This window comes from Diabrotica undecimpunctata, chromosome 9 (assembly GCF_040954645.1).
Source record: "Diabrotica undecimpunctata isolate CICGRU chromosome 9, icDiaUnde3, whole genome shotgun sequence".
Classification (NCBI taxonomy): domain Eukaryota; kingdom Metazoa; phylum Arthropoda; class Insecta; order Coleoptera; family Chrysomelidae; genus Diabrotica; species Diabrotica undecimpunctata.
The window spans coordinates 50,195,844-50,211,551 of NC_092811.1; the positions used below are offsets into that span (position 1 = coordinate 50,195,844).

Genomic DNA, 15,708 nt, shown 5'->3' on the forward strand with positions numbered 1-15,708 from the left:
ACTTACTTACTAGCCAACGCCCACCCTTGGCATGTTAGCCATTTGGTGGCGCGCTGACCAGTATAGACGAGCCGTTTCTCGTAGGCGATCTTCATCCTCCTCGGGCGGGTCTGTTTTCAGGGCTGGGCACTCTGGAAGGTGAGCAGCATCCATCTGGGGCTGATCACATAGTGGACAGTTGTCATTTTCGCGGACGCCGATGCGATGTAGATGGGAGGCCAGGTAGTCATGCCCCGTAGTTGTTCTGAACACGGCTACACTAATGGGTCTCGGCAAGTTGCGAGGGATTGGTGACTCTATTAGGTGGGCCCAAGATTTTCCAGCACCGGCTTGTATTTGCTGCTCTTTTATCTTCGCTTTGATTCCTCTTCTAATGGTGGACTTTGCTGATGTGTACGATTGGAAGCTAGGGGGCTGTGGAAGAGTAGTGCCTTCTTTTGCAAGTTCATCCGCCGCTTCATTTCCTTCAACACCGACATGACTAGGGATCCATTGTAGAGTAATCAGCCACCCTTTTTCCATCAAGTTCGATAGTTGGACGCGGCAAGATATTGTTTTGGCACAGTCAGCAATTTCGCCGTCGTAGTTGGTGAGAGGGGCACCCACAGCTATAGAGCCTTTGAAGAACGTTGAGACGTATCCTGCTCCTGTTCTTCCCGAGTCCGGCATCGAGGATCCATCGCAGTATATGTGGATCCACTCATGTGCTGGGTACTTGGTGTGTATCGTCTCTAGGGCGGTTTCCTTAGGGCAATGTCTGACGATAAGTGCTTCGGGTCGTTATGGTTTTCAAGCAGTAATTCTGTGTTTGGTAGACAGCGGGCCAGTGTGGTTTGCGCTGGGAAGGGGGCGGCTTCCGACAGGACAATGTGGTATTTTTCCATGATTTGGTTTGCTACTGTAAGCGGAGTGGTTTGTGTTTTAAGACGTGAGGCTGCTTGTCTATATTCGTCCCATTTTTGTGGAAGTATTCGTCTTTGCCTTTCCTAGAAGGTTAACGCGTGTTGCTCTCTGCGGCATTGTATTGGTTCAATACCGGTCTGGGCTTCCATTGATGTAATCGGTGTTGATTTTGGAGCACCGGTGATGACGCGAAGGGCAGTGTTCTGGGCGACTTCAAGCTTGGAGGTGGTGTTTGTACTCGCAGTTATTGTAGCTTCACTCCCATATTCTAATATCGGCCGGACATAGGTTTTGTATGTTGCTACCAGGACATCTTGCGTGGCGCCCCACTTTGTTGCTGTGAGACGTTTGAGCAGTCGACATCTCTTTGTGGCTTTCTCTGTAATGTTGTCGATTTGAGGTTTCCACGTCATTTTCTTATCTATGTACACCCCCAAGTATTTTGTTACGTCCTGTCTTTCCAGATCAACTCCTTTATACGTCAGCTTGACAGCAGTCTGTTTTGTTGAAAGGCAAAGTACTTGATATACGGTTTTGCTTGTACTGACTGTTAGGCAGTTTTTATCCGCCCATTTTTCTAGATTTTTCAGAGCCTGGTTCATTACTCCCTCGAGCGCTCTCAGACTGCTACTTGATGCCCATATTAGGAGGTCATCAGCACACAGGAGGGCTTCCACACCAGGTGTCTTTCTAATCATTTCGAGCACATCGTTTATCATTAAATTGAACAATTGACAGCTGATGACAGGTCCTTGTGGCAGCCCTTGTCTTTGCAGTCTGAATTTGGAACAGTGGTTGTGAAATTTGACTCTCTGATACCTTTCCCCGAGAAAGGATTTTATCCAATTGAATAGTTTGCCGTCAACTCCGGACTTCGCTATCTTGTGTAACAGCAAACCTCTCCATACTGTGTCGTATGCAGCTTTGAGGTCTACTAGCACTGCTACTGTTGACATCTTACGGTGGAAAGCATCCTTGACTTTTTGGGCAAAATCGACTACATGGTCCATGGTGTTCCTGTGTTTCCTGAAGCCAGCTTGAGCGTCGTCAATCAGTTCAGGTTAAGGCTCGGTTTAGTCTGCCCAGAACCATTTTTTCGGCTACTTTGCATAAGGAGCTTGTGAGGGATATTGGCCGGTAGCTATCAGTCAGGCTCGGGTCTTTTCCTTTCTTTAAGGTGGGTATGACCTCACTCTTCCTCCACTGACTTGGGACTCTTGAATTCCATGTTAGGTTAATCAAATTCAGAATGGTGCCTTTGGCTGCGGCTCCCAGATATTTAAGCATTTCTAGGTACAACTCGTCAATCCCTGCTGCCTTTTTCGTTTTTGTGTCAGAGAGAGCCGCTTCCAGCTCCAACATCGAGAAATCTTCTGAACAGATGTCGTTTATACTTTTGCTCATCCGCCGGGGAAGGGGATAACGCAATAGTCTTGCTCTCTCCCTCTTATTTATTTTAATATTACTCACTTTAGTGTAGTGCTTACAAAGTTCGTTTGCTATATCGGCATGTGTAGTGAGTTCTCTAGCCATGCCTCTCATTGGCATTTGCTGTTGCTTGTTTCCATCATTGTTTAGCGTAGTAACGAACCTGTGCGCTTTGACGCCGTCTTTTCGGAAATCGAGCTTAGCAAGAAAGGATTTGAAAGCTTCTCTTTTACCTGACTTAATGGCTTGAGTTAGGACCGCTTGCCTCTTTCGAAGCTCTATACAATCGTTCATTTGCCTGGATTTTTCAGCTTTTCCTCTGGCTTTATTTCTGGCAGCTTTCAATTTGGATAGCGTTGGGGACCAGAAAGTCTTATACCCTTTAATTTGACCTCGCGGTATGCACTCTTTTGCACATTTAAGTATGGCCTCACTTACTTTCTTTGTTGCTTCTTCTGGTTCTTGTTTCTACAAGATAGCGCTCCACCGCGTTACAGTAATGAAGTCCGGGAATACCTTTGCAGGCAGTATCCTGGTCGGTGGATTGGAAGAGGTCGTGACGCACCTATTTCTTGGCCACCTAGAAGTCCAGATCTTAATTCCATGGACTTTTGCTTTTAGGGGTTTATGAAAGAGAAAGTGTATTCTGTAACAATAGAGGACGAATAACAATTGAGGGTTAGAATTATTGAAGCTGCAAATCAATTTCGTCAGAAAAATATGGTTTGTCAGCGCATTCGGTTTTCCTTATTAAAACGATAACAAATGTGTATAACAAAGAAAATGGGGGTCATTTTGAACATTTATTTAATATCATATTTATAGAGGTTATAAACATTTTTTGTACTTGTTAATTTATTTAAGCCATTCATTTAGTTGCACGTAATTGTTTAAAGGTTAATGAAAAGGTCCGTAACTCAATCAAAACTGTTTTTTGAAAAAAGTGATAGCGAGGCAAAAAAATTTAAAAATAATGTGTTAAACTAATGATGCCACAAAATTCATTTGATTTGAACGTACTCAAAAGTTTTGAGGGATTTAGGGCTGCACACCCCCTTAAAATTTTTCTGTGCCCTTAGATTTTGTTGTTTCTTTTTTATGAAAAATGCTTTCAGAACAAGAAAGTAACGTGTCCATTTTTATTACAAAATGTCAAGTAGTTTAGGAGATAATGCAAAAAAAAAAACAATTTTTATTTTGTAACTTCAAAGGGCTGTAACTTTTTTGTGTACATTTTTGTACTAAGGTAAGTTGGATTCAATCAATTTATTTTTGTCCCCGGAATGCGTGATTTAATTTATTCAATACCTTTTTGAAACACCCTGTATACTCGCATTAGAATTTGAAATATTTTTACTAAAATATAGCTATAAAACGCACAATTAATAATAATCTATTTTTTCAAATAGTCCAACAACCTAGTTCTATTACACAAATATAATAAATTCATTTTAAACAAACACTACTTCACTATGAATCAACAATAACGAATTTCAATATCTTAGAAAATAATATCCATAATCCACATTAAAAATAATATTCCAATATCTGGCTGAACAGATATCGATACAGATAACATAGCAGAATCGTGCTATCACTTACACAGAAAACAGACGCAGGTGTGCAAATGTGATAGCGCTGACTAATTCTCTATGTTGCCAACTCACTCAGTTAAGTTCGATTTCTTGTTATAGATCATTGATTTTAGGTGATTTTAGTAATTCCAATGTGTCACAAAATCTAGGCATGGGATAAAAAAGTTTATTTGAAGAAAGTGTATTTTTTTGTTTTTCTTAATGGCGGTACGGACTCGTTTTTGTAATATTTTATTTCGTTATAGAGTAATTTCCACAAACTAACAAATTTCTCAAATTGGGCTCCGTACCGCCATTCTTTACTATATCACGTATATGTGTACCAAATATCTCGACAAAATATTCAAAATTAAAGCTGTAATCTTGGAACGCGTTTTCTGTCTTAATGACGCGCTGATGTAGCCTCTTAAAATCAGAAGTTTAAAAGGCAAAATATTTTATCGATTTCAATTCAACTTATCGATTATCGACAACAACTTTTTGCTGGTTCTTGCTTCTAACAAGTAATTAGGCTAGGCTGCTGTTCAATTTTATTAAGTGGCCAGGTCCGGCTTCAGATCCTCTCTGCCAATGTACGTAAATTCTCAGCGGGAAGATGGATGAACAGGAATCAGCTACCTCACGAAATATACCCACTACGTCACATATATCTTACTCCAATGCATTAAACAGTTTCAAATATCCTTTAAAAGACCAAGGTATTATACTTTCAACCATATAAGGAATAAATGTTTTCGAATATGTAAAAGCTGTTGGATCAATAGTACAGCCCAAAAATGTTGTTTGGGCATCCAAAATAGCAAACAAGCGCATCTGCATCTACCTCTCCTCTAAATATGTAGTTGATCAATTTCTTAGCTCCCACAAATATATAAATATTGATGGTAACCAGATTGAAGTAAGAAGACTTATAACCCCTGCCCAAAGACTCATCATATCTAATGTATGTCCTACTATGCCTAATAGCATAATTGAAGAGCACTTAAAAACTATGGGTATAAAATCCGCCTCCAAAATGACGTTTCTACGAGTAGGCATGCAAGACTCAGAATACAGCCACGTACTCAGCTTTAGGAGGCAAATGTTCATAAGTCCTTTAGAAAATGCATCAATTCCTGACTTATTTCTAATCTCATTCGACAATACATCATATCGACTATACATTTCCATAGATGGTTTAAACTGCTCCAGATGCAAGATTGTCGGACATCACGATTCTGACTGTCCTTCTTTATCATCATCAAGCAAGTCAATTAATCAAATGGAAACTGACCACCACGTGAATATACATAACTCTACCAATGAAAAATATAATTAGCTACAAGATCAACCACGAAACCAATACCATACAAAATCACGCATCAGCTACAAAGGACCAAACCACTTCCTCACAAACAAACAATGAATTACAAATTTTGAATTAACTAAAAATATTCCAAGATAATTCCTTAGTAATTGAAAGCGATAGAAAAACCACTGAAATTACTCCTGCAACTAAAAGACAAATATCCTCTCCTGAAATTCTTGAAAATGACCTACCTTCTCCCGATACTCAAAAACCTAAGAAAAAGCCTAAAACCCAAGAAGATATTCCAATTATTCTAAATCCAATTAAAGAAAAAATTGAAAATAGAAACCCTTCCTTTACACTTACTTTTCATGAAATATAAGGGAATTCTGGCAAATTCCCTTCACTCAAAACATCCTGAACGCATTGTTAAAAATTATTCAATATGCATGAAAGCCAAGAAATAAAAGAAATTTTAAACTTTATATAATCTCAAATACAAAATAAAACTTTAAAAAACAATATCACCAGATTGAACAAGAAACTGCTTCTCAACAGTCCCTCTTCTACTGACGAAACTGACTAAGAATCAAGTTCTCAACAATAAATAGTTAACACATAAAGAGTTAATGGCCAGCACATTCAAATTACAGTGGAACCCCAACGGTTATTTTACACATATAGAATCCATTAAGCTTATTATACACGAATATCTTCCTTTAGTCATATGCCTAGAAGAGACCCATTTTAAGCACCAAAATGTGACATTCCAAGTCATTATCAACTGACTCCGAATAGGACATACTTTCCTTACACACAAGCATATCTTCAACCAGGAGGCTGCTCCGATGTGTACCAAGTGCAACACTCAGTTGTCAGTGAAACATATAATTGTTGAGTGTCCAGAGTACCAGAACGAAAGAATCGCGTGTGCCCTTAGTGATAATTTAAAAAGTATACTAACGTCAAATTTACAGTATTTATAAAGTTATCTTAAAATGATTAAACTATATACCAGATTATAAAAAATATTTTTTTTATGTAACAATATGTATCTTACTGTTTGTGTATGTCCCCCCGCTAATAATCCTTAGTGGTTGATGCGGCTATATTTGTTTAAATAAAAAAAAAACTTGGATTTTGCTTATTTGAATACAATGTGTTAATCTGTGATTATCGTGACCTATTTTACCTAAAAATGCATGGACGTCAGCATTAACATTTAATATGTTTATTTGCGTGTATAATAGTTATTTTCGGGTTCTAAAATCTGTACCGTCACCAAACAGTTTTGAAACTGCGCCGACGACTTACGTAGTAGTATAGATTTATAAATCATTTTAAAATTATCCTAGAACTATTAGCATTTTGCCAAAACGCGAACATGTATAGCGGCAATTAAATGCCATAAACAGCAGTTTGTGACTGGTAAATGACGTGTTCGAAATATTTTATGTTCTGTGGTATGTTGTATGACAACCTAAAAAATTGCTAAAAGTTTAGCAAATTGCAAATTAATTATTATTATAGGAATTATTTCAATTAAATAATTTAAACATGGAAAATCAAGGTAAGAAGATGCAGTTTTACGGTGGCAAAGGCATAATGTTGAATGTTTTTTTAGAACTAGATATTAGCGAATTTGTCGGTTTTATTGATAAAGGCAGCGAAGTCAAGACATATAATTTTTTTACTCGAGAGAAGATCCTAAACTTACTGGAATTTTATAAAAAAATATAGTAGATATAGTAGATATAGTAGACAGAGTAGGTTCTTATGAAATAAAAAATATTAAAAAACTTTGGGAGGTCATTGCTCGAGATCTTTCCAATGAATTTAAAATAACAATTGCTCCTAATAAATGTGAAAATCAATTCAAAGTATTAGAAAGGAGTTACAAAAAAAAAATATATATATATATATATATATATATATATGTGGCTAAACACCCCTTTAGGGGTTACGCCGCTTACGCTCTCTAGATCTATGTTTTGAGGTAGATCAGTCCTCATGTTCCTTATTTAATTTTCTCAGTTATTTTTCTCCATTGTGTCCTATCTCTGGTTTTTCCTTTCCACTGTCGTATGCCCGCCTTGTTGAGATCATTTACAACTTCTTGTAACCATGTAGATCTTGGTCTTCCACGTCTTCTTTTGCCAGCTGGTGTCCATTCCAATATTGAGAATATCGTCGTAGTTGATCCTGATCTCCATACGTGTCCTAGCCATTTTGCTCTTTGTTGTTTTATTTTACACACTACATCTTCCTTAATTTCTTCCAGTAGCTCAAGGTTCGTTCTTTGTCTAAATTCATTTTCATTTATTTTTATTGGTCCCAGTATTGCTCTTAGTATTTTTCTTTCTTGTATTCTAAGGTTTTCCTCTTGTTTTTTTGTCATGCTGAGGGTTTCGGCTGCATACATCATCGTCGGTCGAATTATTGTTTTGTATACCTTCATTTTCGATTTCTTACTCAATAGTTTATTTTTTAGTAATTTCTTATTTGCATGGAAGGTCTTATTTGCTGTAATAATCCTTTCTTTGATTTCTGTTTCTCTTTCTCCATTGTTTGTTATTAATATTCCCAAGTACTTAAATTTTTCGACTTCTTCAAAAATGTATTCGCCTAGTCTAACCTTTTTGTTTTCGAAGTTTTTATCAAATCTCATTATTTTTGTTTTTTCTTGGTTTATTTTTAATCCCATTATTTTTCCTTCTGTTACCATTTCATTTAACATTTTTTCCATTGTTTTTCTATTTTTTGTTATTAGCACAATATCGTCAGCGTATGCTATTATTTGTCCTTCTCTAGTTCTAAGGGTACCTTTGTTTATTTTCCTGACGATGTATTCCAGGGCAAGATTAAACAGGGTTGCTGATAACGAATCTCCTTGTCTAACCCCTTTATTTATGACAAATTCTTCTGTGTCTCCTACTTGAGTTTTTATACTCACTACAGTTCTACTCATTGTCATTTTTATTAATCGTCTTAATTTGTTTTGTATTCCCATTTCTTTCAGAGCTACCATTAATTTTGATCTTTTTATTGTATCAAATGCTTGCTGAAAATCTATAAAAAGCAGTTCAATTTCTATTTTATATCCATGAGCTTTTTCCATAATTTGTTTAACTGTATGTATGGCATCTGTTGTAGACTTTCCCTTAATAAATCCGCATTGATAATGTCCTATGATATTCGTCATAGCGTTGGTCAGTCTTCGATGTATTAAGGTCGACATAATTTTATATGCTGTGTTTAATAGCGTCAGTCCTCTGTAGTTATTACACATTTGTTGGTCTCCTTTTTTATGAATCGTGATAATTTGTCCTTTGTTCCATTCTTCCGGCATTTTTTCTTCGTCCCATATGTCTTTTATTAAATTGTACAGTTTTTCTTTTAATTCTTCACCACCATATTTTATAAGTTCCATATTGATCCCGTCTGATCCTGAAGATTTACCATTACGGCTGCTATTTATAATTTCCTCAACTTCCTCTTTTGTTGGTCTTTCTAGCTGGTTTCCTAACATCATTGTCTCTTCTTCTACGTTTTCATTTAGGTCTTGATCTTCTTGCTCTGTTAATAATTCTTTAAAATAGTGAGTCCAAATTTCTTTATACTCTTCATCATTTTCTGATACTTTTCCATTTTTATCTTTTATGCCTTTTATCTTTCCTTTAAAAGTTTTGTTTTGCTCGCTAATTTTCTTATAAAATGCTTTTGTGTTTCTGTTCTTACTTTCTTTTTCTATTTCTTTTATCTTATCATCTAACCAGGCACGTTTAATTTTCCTTATTTTTTTCTTACATTCATTCCTTATTCTATTGTATTCTTCCCTATAATCCTGTCTATTTGTTCTTATCCACATTTGTCTAATTTCTATCTTCTTTTTTAGCATGTTATGGCATTCTTCATTATACCATTCTTGTTTTTTTTTGTTTCTTTTTATTCCTATGTGTACATCCGCTGTTTCATTTATACATTTTTTTAAATTTCTCCATTCTGTTTCTATATCCTTTGTATATTTACACTGTTCCTTTAGTTTTTTGTTCATGTCATCAGCATACTTAATCCTTATGTCTGGAGCATTCAGTTTTTCTACGTACCATTTGTCTTTCATTGTCGTGTTTTTTAGAGTTCTTTTGACTTTTTGTTTTACCTTTGCAGTCACCATAAAATGATCTGTGTCTGCATGCGCGCCTCTGTAAGTTCTCACGTCCGTAACCGATGTTTGTTTCCTTCTTGTAATCAGAATATGGTCTATTTGGGACCATGTTTTTTGGTCTGGGGAAATCCATGTTACTTTATGGTATTTAGGATGTTCGAAATTTGTACTAATGATAATCATATTGGTACTAGCTGCTAGGTTACATAATCTTTGACCATTGTCATTTGTTTTTTCGTGTAATGTGTGTTTACCTGCTACTTGGTTAATGTAGTCTTCCTTACCTACTTGGGCGTTAAAATCTCCCATTACCAGTATTGTGTCTTCTCTAGGTAAATTCTCCATTTCTCGTTCAAGTTCCTCATACATTTTGTCTTTTTCCTCCGCAGCAGCACTTTCAGTTGGAGCATATACGTTTATGATTGATATATTAAATGGTTTGGCGTTAATTCTCAGGTAAGCCATACGTTCATTTATTGGTTTAAATTGCATAATGTTATTTTTTATTTTTCCCATAATTATGAAAGCAACTCCATATTGACCTTGTTTTCCATGTCCCGAATACTGTAGTGTGTAGTTTTTTTTATTTATTTCTCCTTGACCTGCCCATCTAATTTCTTGAATCACTGCAATATCAATTTGGTATCTTTCTAGTTCTGAGACAATCTCCTGCATTTTTCCTGGTTCAAGCATTGTTCTGATGTTCCACGTACTTATTTTTAGTTCATCGCGTTTTTTCATTTTTCTATTATATTTTTTCCTGCTCGTCTGTTTTATCTTATCTAATCTATTCATGTCCTTTTCCTTTGTCATTTTCGTTTCCGTTTTTTGTTGTGTGTACGATATTTGTTGTTTTATCGGTTTTTTGGCGTGTCTTGGTTTGCCTTTTCCAGTTCATTCTTCTCTTTGTTCCATTTCCATATAGCCCCGTCAATATTTAATTTTTGATAACCTACTCTGGTGTTCATACCTTTTTCTTGTTGAAATTTTGCAATTTTCCGTATTTCTTGTTGGATCTTCATCTCTTCTTGCGTTAGATCGTTATTGATGTATATTTCTGGCTTTGATGCCCTTAGTTTGTTTTTGTTCTTCATGATTTTAATTTTTTCATTTCTGTTTTTTAGTTTTACAAGACATGTTTTGTCGCCTATTTTATAAGCATCTTCTATTTCTACTTTAATGCCTAATTCTTTTTCCACGAAATTTGCCATAATCTCGTTGACTACATTTGGGTTATTTGTATCCATCGGTAGACCCTGGACAATAACATTGTTAGCCTTTCTCTCTTTCTCGAGCTGTTCTACCTTCATTTTCACTATCTTTAGTTCCTGCTTCATTTCATCATTTTCCTTTTTTAGTTGTTGGTTACTTTGTTTGAATTCATTTATTTCTTTTTTTAATTCTCTGAGGTCATTTCTATATTCTCGTTGTTCTTCTTTTATTCCTTTTACCTCCGTTGTTAGATGTTTTGTTTGATCTGTTAAATTTTGCATCATTTTTAAAAGCTGATCTATTTTGTTTTCATCTTTCTGTTGTTTGGTTGGTGTTCTGGTAAGTTTCTTGCTCTTGTTGAAAATATCTTCATCATCTTCCTTTCGACTTCTTTTTTTATTGTCTTCTGAGGTGTAGTCATCATCGCTATCCATTTTTATTTCTTTTTTATGTATTTTTTACTCTATATTATAGCAAGCGGTAAGTTCTAGTTCTCCGGTCAACCCGTCAGAAGCTCTAGAACTTCTCAAGCAATAATTGAGTATGAAATTTAAATTTATTAAATATTTTATTTCTTCTAAATTTTGTTTATTTAGTTAATATTATTAATTAGCGGATTTCCTTTCTTGGATTTTTGAAACTTTTTGGATAACCGGCAACGTCGCATTCAATTTGATCAAGACTTGTCTTCTTATCTGTTATTAAAAGAACTGGAATTTCTAAATGTCGTTTTGTTTTGAATACAATAAAATGTTTTAAAACTTACTTACAGGTCACTTTTTGCCAATTTTCTTTGCACTGCAGAGAGTTTATGTCCTCATACAATTTTTCACGTATAGTTTGGATTTTATTTCTCACTATTACCTCAAAAATCGGAATAAACACTGGTAAAAATGTTTAACACTTTTATTTCGCACAACGCGTTGTTTTTAAAAATGATAACATACAAAAAAATAATAACAAATAATAGTCAAACTGGTACGGACCTAAAGGTATTTGAGTATCAAGAAGAGATGGATGATATTTTTGAGTAAAAGAAAAATGTATACCCTACCATTTTGCTTTCTTCCAGTTCAAGCGTAGAATGCAGAGTTGAAAGCCGTGAAGATCAACAACTTTCTGTTCCTTTTCTTGATAATCAAATAACAATTGCTGAAATTGAGAACATACAACCTTCTCATAGTCGTATGAGTGAACAAGATAAAAATGACCATCCAACAAATAATTGTAAAAAAAGTAACGCTACACCATAGACATTATAAAAACGAAAAAGGGTGCAGAGTCCAGCATATGCAAAAAGAAATGACATTTTGTGGGAAATTAAAAATGATGTGAAATCTTTTTATCAAAGGAGGGATGTACGAGAAATTGAAAAATTTGTAAGAAATACAATTTGAACTGTTTAACACCTAATATATTGTCAAATTTATATTTAAATTACATTATTACATACTAAACATATAATAGTGAAGCAATATAATTTCTGTAGTTATGTCCTACATCATCCTGTTCACCTTCTATAATAACATCATCAACTTGATTATCATCTTCACTGTTCACTTGTTCACCTAATAATACTTCACTGCCAATACAAATATTATGTAGCACGCAACAGGCCCTAATAAAATGACAAATAAAAGTAATATTTCTTGATTTGATGTGCTACAGTTGTCGAAATTTCTGCTTTACGAGACCTATGGTGTACTCAATAAGGACTCTACAATGGCCAAGTTTTTTATTGTAGTTTCTTTCAACTTGTCTCAAATTGCCTTTATTCTTATAAGTGTTAAGGTGTGGATTTAGAAAATAAACAGTCGTACTTTACTACTAATATTAAGGCTTTATTACCTATAACATACATACTACTCAACTAACCTAACTTAAGCCTATATATCCATGCTTCTTACTACTTCTCCTACATGATACTCATTTTTATTGACATTACTGTCTGTCATGTCAACCCATGATACTATGGGTGCGTTCCACTTACACCAATATATACTGCATATACAATATAAATGTATTACATTCTCAACAATAAGGTGTTAGAAGGTTTGTCAGACATGGATACGCACTATCTCCCAATATTACCCAGTCCTTACACCGCTCTGCTAAGTTCTGACCCAAATCACTATTGCGAAAAACTCTAGCATCGTGCACACTGCCAGAAAATCCAATTAATACGTCAATGATTTTTCTATTGTTGTCACATACAATTTGCATCTTCAAAAAAGGGTGTGGATATAATATAGACATTAGAAACTTATTGAAGCTGTTTTTTTGTGTCAAGTCTTTTAATAAAGGATCCTTTATTTTGAGATATCCTTAATTGAATGTCAATTTATGTTTGAAATAAAAAAAATAATATTTGTTTTTAGAAAATGATCTTTAAAAAAATAAACATTTAATTTTGGAAACTAAAATAAAGATGATACCAGTCTAATAGAAAGTAAAATATTCAGATTATGCATTAGGTATTGTAAACTTTCTTGATTACTAAAGCGTATATAAATTTGTAACAAAGTTGGCTAATATGATTTTTTTAAATTAAATTTTAAATGATTACAAAATGGTTTTCCTAAAATACTGTTTAAAGTACAGCATAGAAAATAGTATTTTATAGCAGTTTTATTACGTTGTACTTGATAAATTTAGTGGTGTAAGTATACCTATATAACCCTAAAAATTTCTATGAGTTTTTGACAGAAAATTCGACTTTTGGTTATACTGTAATCATCAACAAATTTATCAAATAAAATATAATGAGACATTGCAGAGGTATAGCAAGTTTGAAGAAGGAAATACATGTTATTATTTCCATTACAATCGGCAAGTAGTCAACACACATAATTACCATTCTCTATTATAATCTAGAATTCATTTAAAATTTATGTTCACTTCTATCATCAATATTATGCAATAAGAGTCAAATATGTAAATATACCATAAGTAATATGAATTAATGAGTGAGTACCTTACCTGAATGGAATGAAATTTCTTCCGATTAAAATACGAATCAGGATCCTCTTGCGGTGTATCAATTTTATTGTGTGTTCCATCGATGCAGCCAATAACACCAGCGAAACCCATTTCCTCAAAGCTTCTTGCAATAATTCTTGCTTCTTGGGCGGATGGCCACACAATTACTTTTTCGGATAATTGTGAAAGAAAATAGACAACCGAATTGACATATGTTTGTAGTGTGCTAATTGATAAATTAAATATATCTGCAACATCTCTAAATGTTGCACCTTGGTTACTTGTAAACCATAAAAAAGCCAAGAGACATTTTTCACTGTTTATCCTTTTAAAACCACTGTCTTTCTTCGGATAAAATTCTGACTGTTCAAAGTCCGCTTTTAACGTTTGGACTACTTGTCTTGAAACTCTAAAAAATGTAGACTAATTAGTTTAATATCAATATTTTAGATAATTAATACGAAAACAAACTCTTGCAGTCACAATACTGATATTCATACTTTAGTAATAGCACATGTACCTAACTTACATAAAATGCTGAAGAAACTGTCTATCCGTATACTGAGGAACAGTTTGTTCAAAAAATTCATTTTTTGTTTTATCTCAAAGCAGTTCGGGAAAACACGTTAGCCAGTACGTCCAGTCCATCTTGTAACAAAAAAAAAATTTTGGACTTTCAGGTTTAGGTCGCCAATGTAATAAAAGTGTGTAATGAAACACAAGTATTTGGGGTAATGTATAAAATAACGTATACTTTAAAGCTGGCTAGCCGAAGGTGCCGGAGAGTGACTACTTGACACTCAAAGGAGGATTCAGCCAATTTGCATGCCCTATAGAGACCGTAGAATAAGAAAATGAATGACAAGGTAATAAACAATCTATAGGTATATAACTAAGGTAAATAAAAGTGATTATAGAAGTTGCTCCAAAATGTGAGTGGGCGCCAGGAAAGTATTAACATAAACTTTCCAAGGTATCTTGTAAAGCTATTTGCTGAAATACAAAAAAAGGATACAAGTATGAATTGAAATATTTAGTTTTCACCAAAAATTTAATCCCTATCCAATATATACAATCTAAATTTACCCTAAAATACCCACCACCAATTATGTACAGTCAACTTAGTTAATTATATACAAAAAAAAATAAATGCCCTGGTTATACGCAACTGATCCTTGATGATCTAAATTTACCAATAATAAGATATAGGAAAAATTGTAATGATTCACCTAAAAAGGTAATTTACTTGCCTCAGAGATGCAACTCTGTACTTTGGCTTTCAATTGAAGGTTATAATAAAGTAATGAGGACAATATCCTGAAGGGATAAATGTCCAAAGGTTGGAAAATATAATAATAATAAAATCTTAATAAATAACTCTCTGATTAGATGTGTACACATAAAATCGTACAAACTGAGTTAAATGGGAGGATTTAAAACCTCGACCTGGACGTGACAATTTTAATGCTTATGTATTTTATAATTATTTAGAAAAAATGACGGGTCTTTATTATTAAATGAAATAGTATGATTTAAGATTGGAAAAAAAATATTATAAACAAAATTATTAACAATTAATGAATAAAAAAAAATATAAAAAATGAACAATGTTCCACACTCTAAATAAGGGAGGTCTTTTTCGGGCTGGTATCCTGAAGTGGTCCGGGAGTAGTCTGAGAGAGCTCTGGACCTCTGATGGAACAGACGGGCAAATGGGCAAATTCAAAAACGTAAATTCTTTTCCTCCTTGTAAAAAAAATCCCCAAAAATAAATGAAAAAAAAAATCCTCGATCCTGGATTTAACTTCTTGGGGTAGGCTAAAAAGAACAATTGTGTTACAGTTCCTCCTTACGCTTAATAAAAAGAAGGGAAAAATACAAGGTTTATTAACAAATGAAATAACTTGAAAAATATTACAAAAAGTTGCTGGGAAGCTTGTATCAAAGAAAAAAGCTCATCCCGGCCCTGAATGTCAGGCATGAAAGTCGACTTAATTGTAAGCTCCACAACTTTTATAGTTTTTAATAGAACAAGTATAAATTTAAATATTTAAAAGTGATATATCAAAGAAGTTTACAGTGATTTGTTAAGTGCCGTAAGTACTTCTTACCAGTTAATCATAGTTTGATTAGAAATA

General features: G+C 34.2%; 1 protein-coding gene across 1 annotated transcript; it reads right to left on the reverse strand.

Annotated features, from left to right (window-relative positions):
- Positions 1 to 1,959: 1,959 nt before the first annotated feature.
- Positions 1,960 to 13,681, reverse strand: LOC140450691 (uncharacterized). Its single transcript, XM_072544359.1, has 2 exons — positions 13,571 to 13,681; positions 1,960 to 2,799 (listed from the first exon to the last, which is right to left on the reverse strand). Exons 1-2 carry the CDS (start codon positions 13,679 to 13,681, stop codon positions 1,960 to 1,962), a joined length of 951 nt encoding a protein of 316 aa, XP_072400460.1.
- Between the last annotated feature and the right edge of the window lie 2,027 nt (positions 13,682 to 15,708).

What these genes read in the sequence shown, in the direction of transcription:
- LOC140450691 (XM_072544359.1), bottom strand. Translation starts at nt 13,681, where the DNA reads ATGGGTTTCGCTGGTGTTATTGGCTGCATCGATGGAACACACAATAAA. An exon ending in AGAAATTTCATTCCATTCAG is followed by an intron (nt 2,800 to 13,570) that starts GTAAGGTACTCA and finishes GCTATCTTGTAG; the next exon opens with AAACAAGAACCAGAAGAAGC.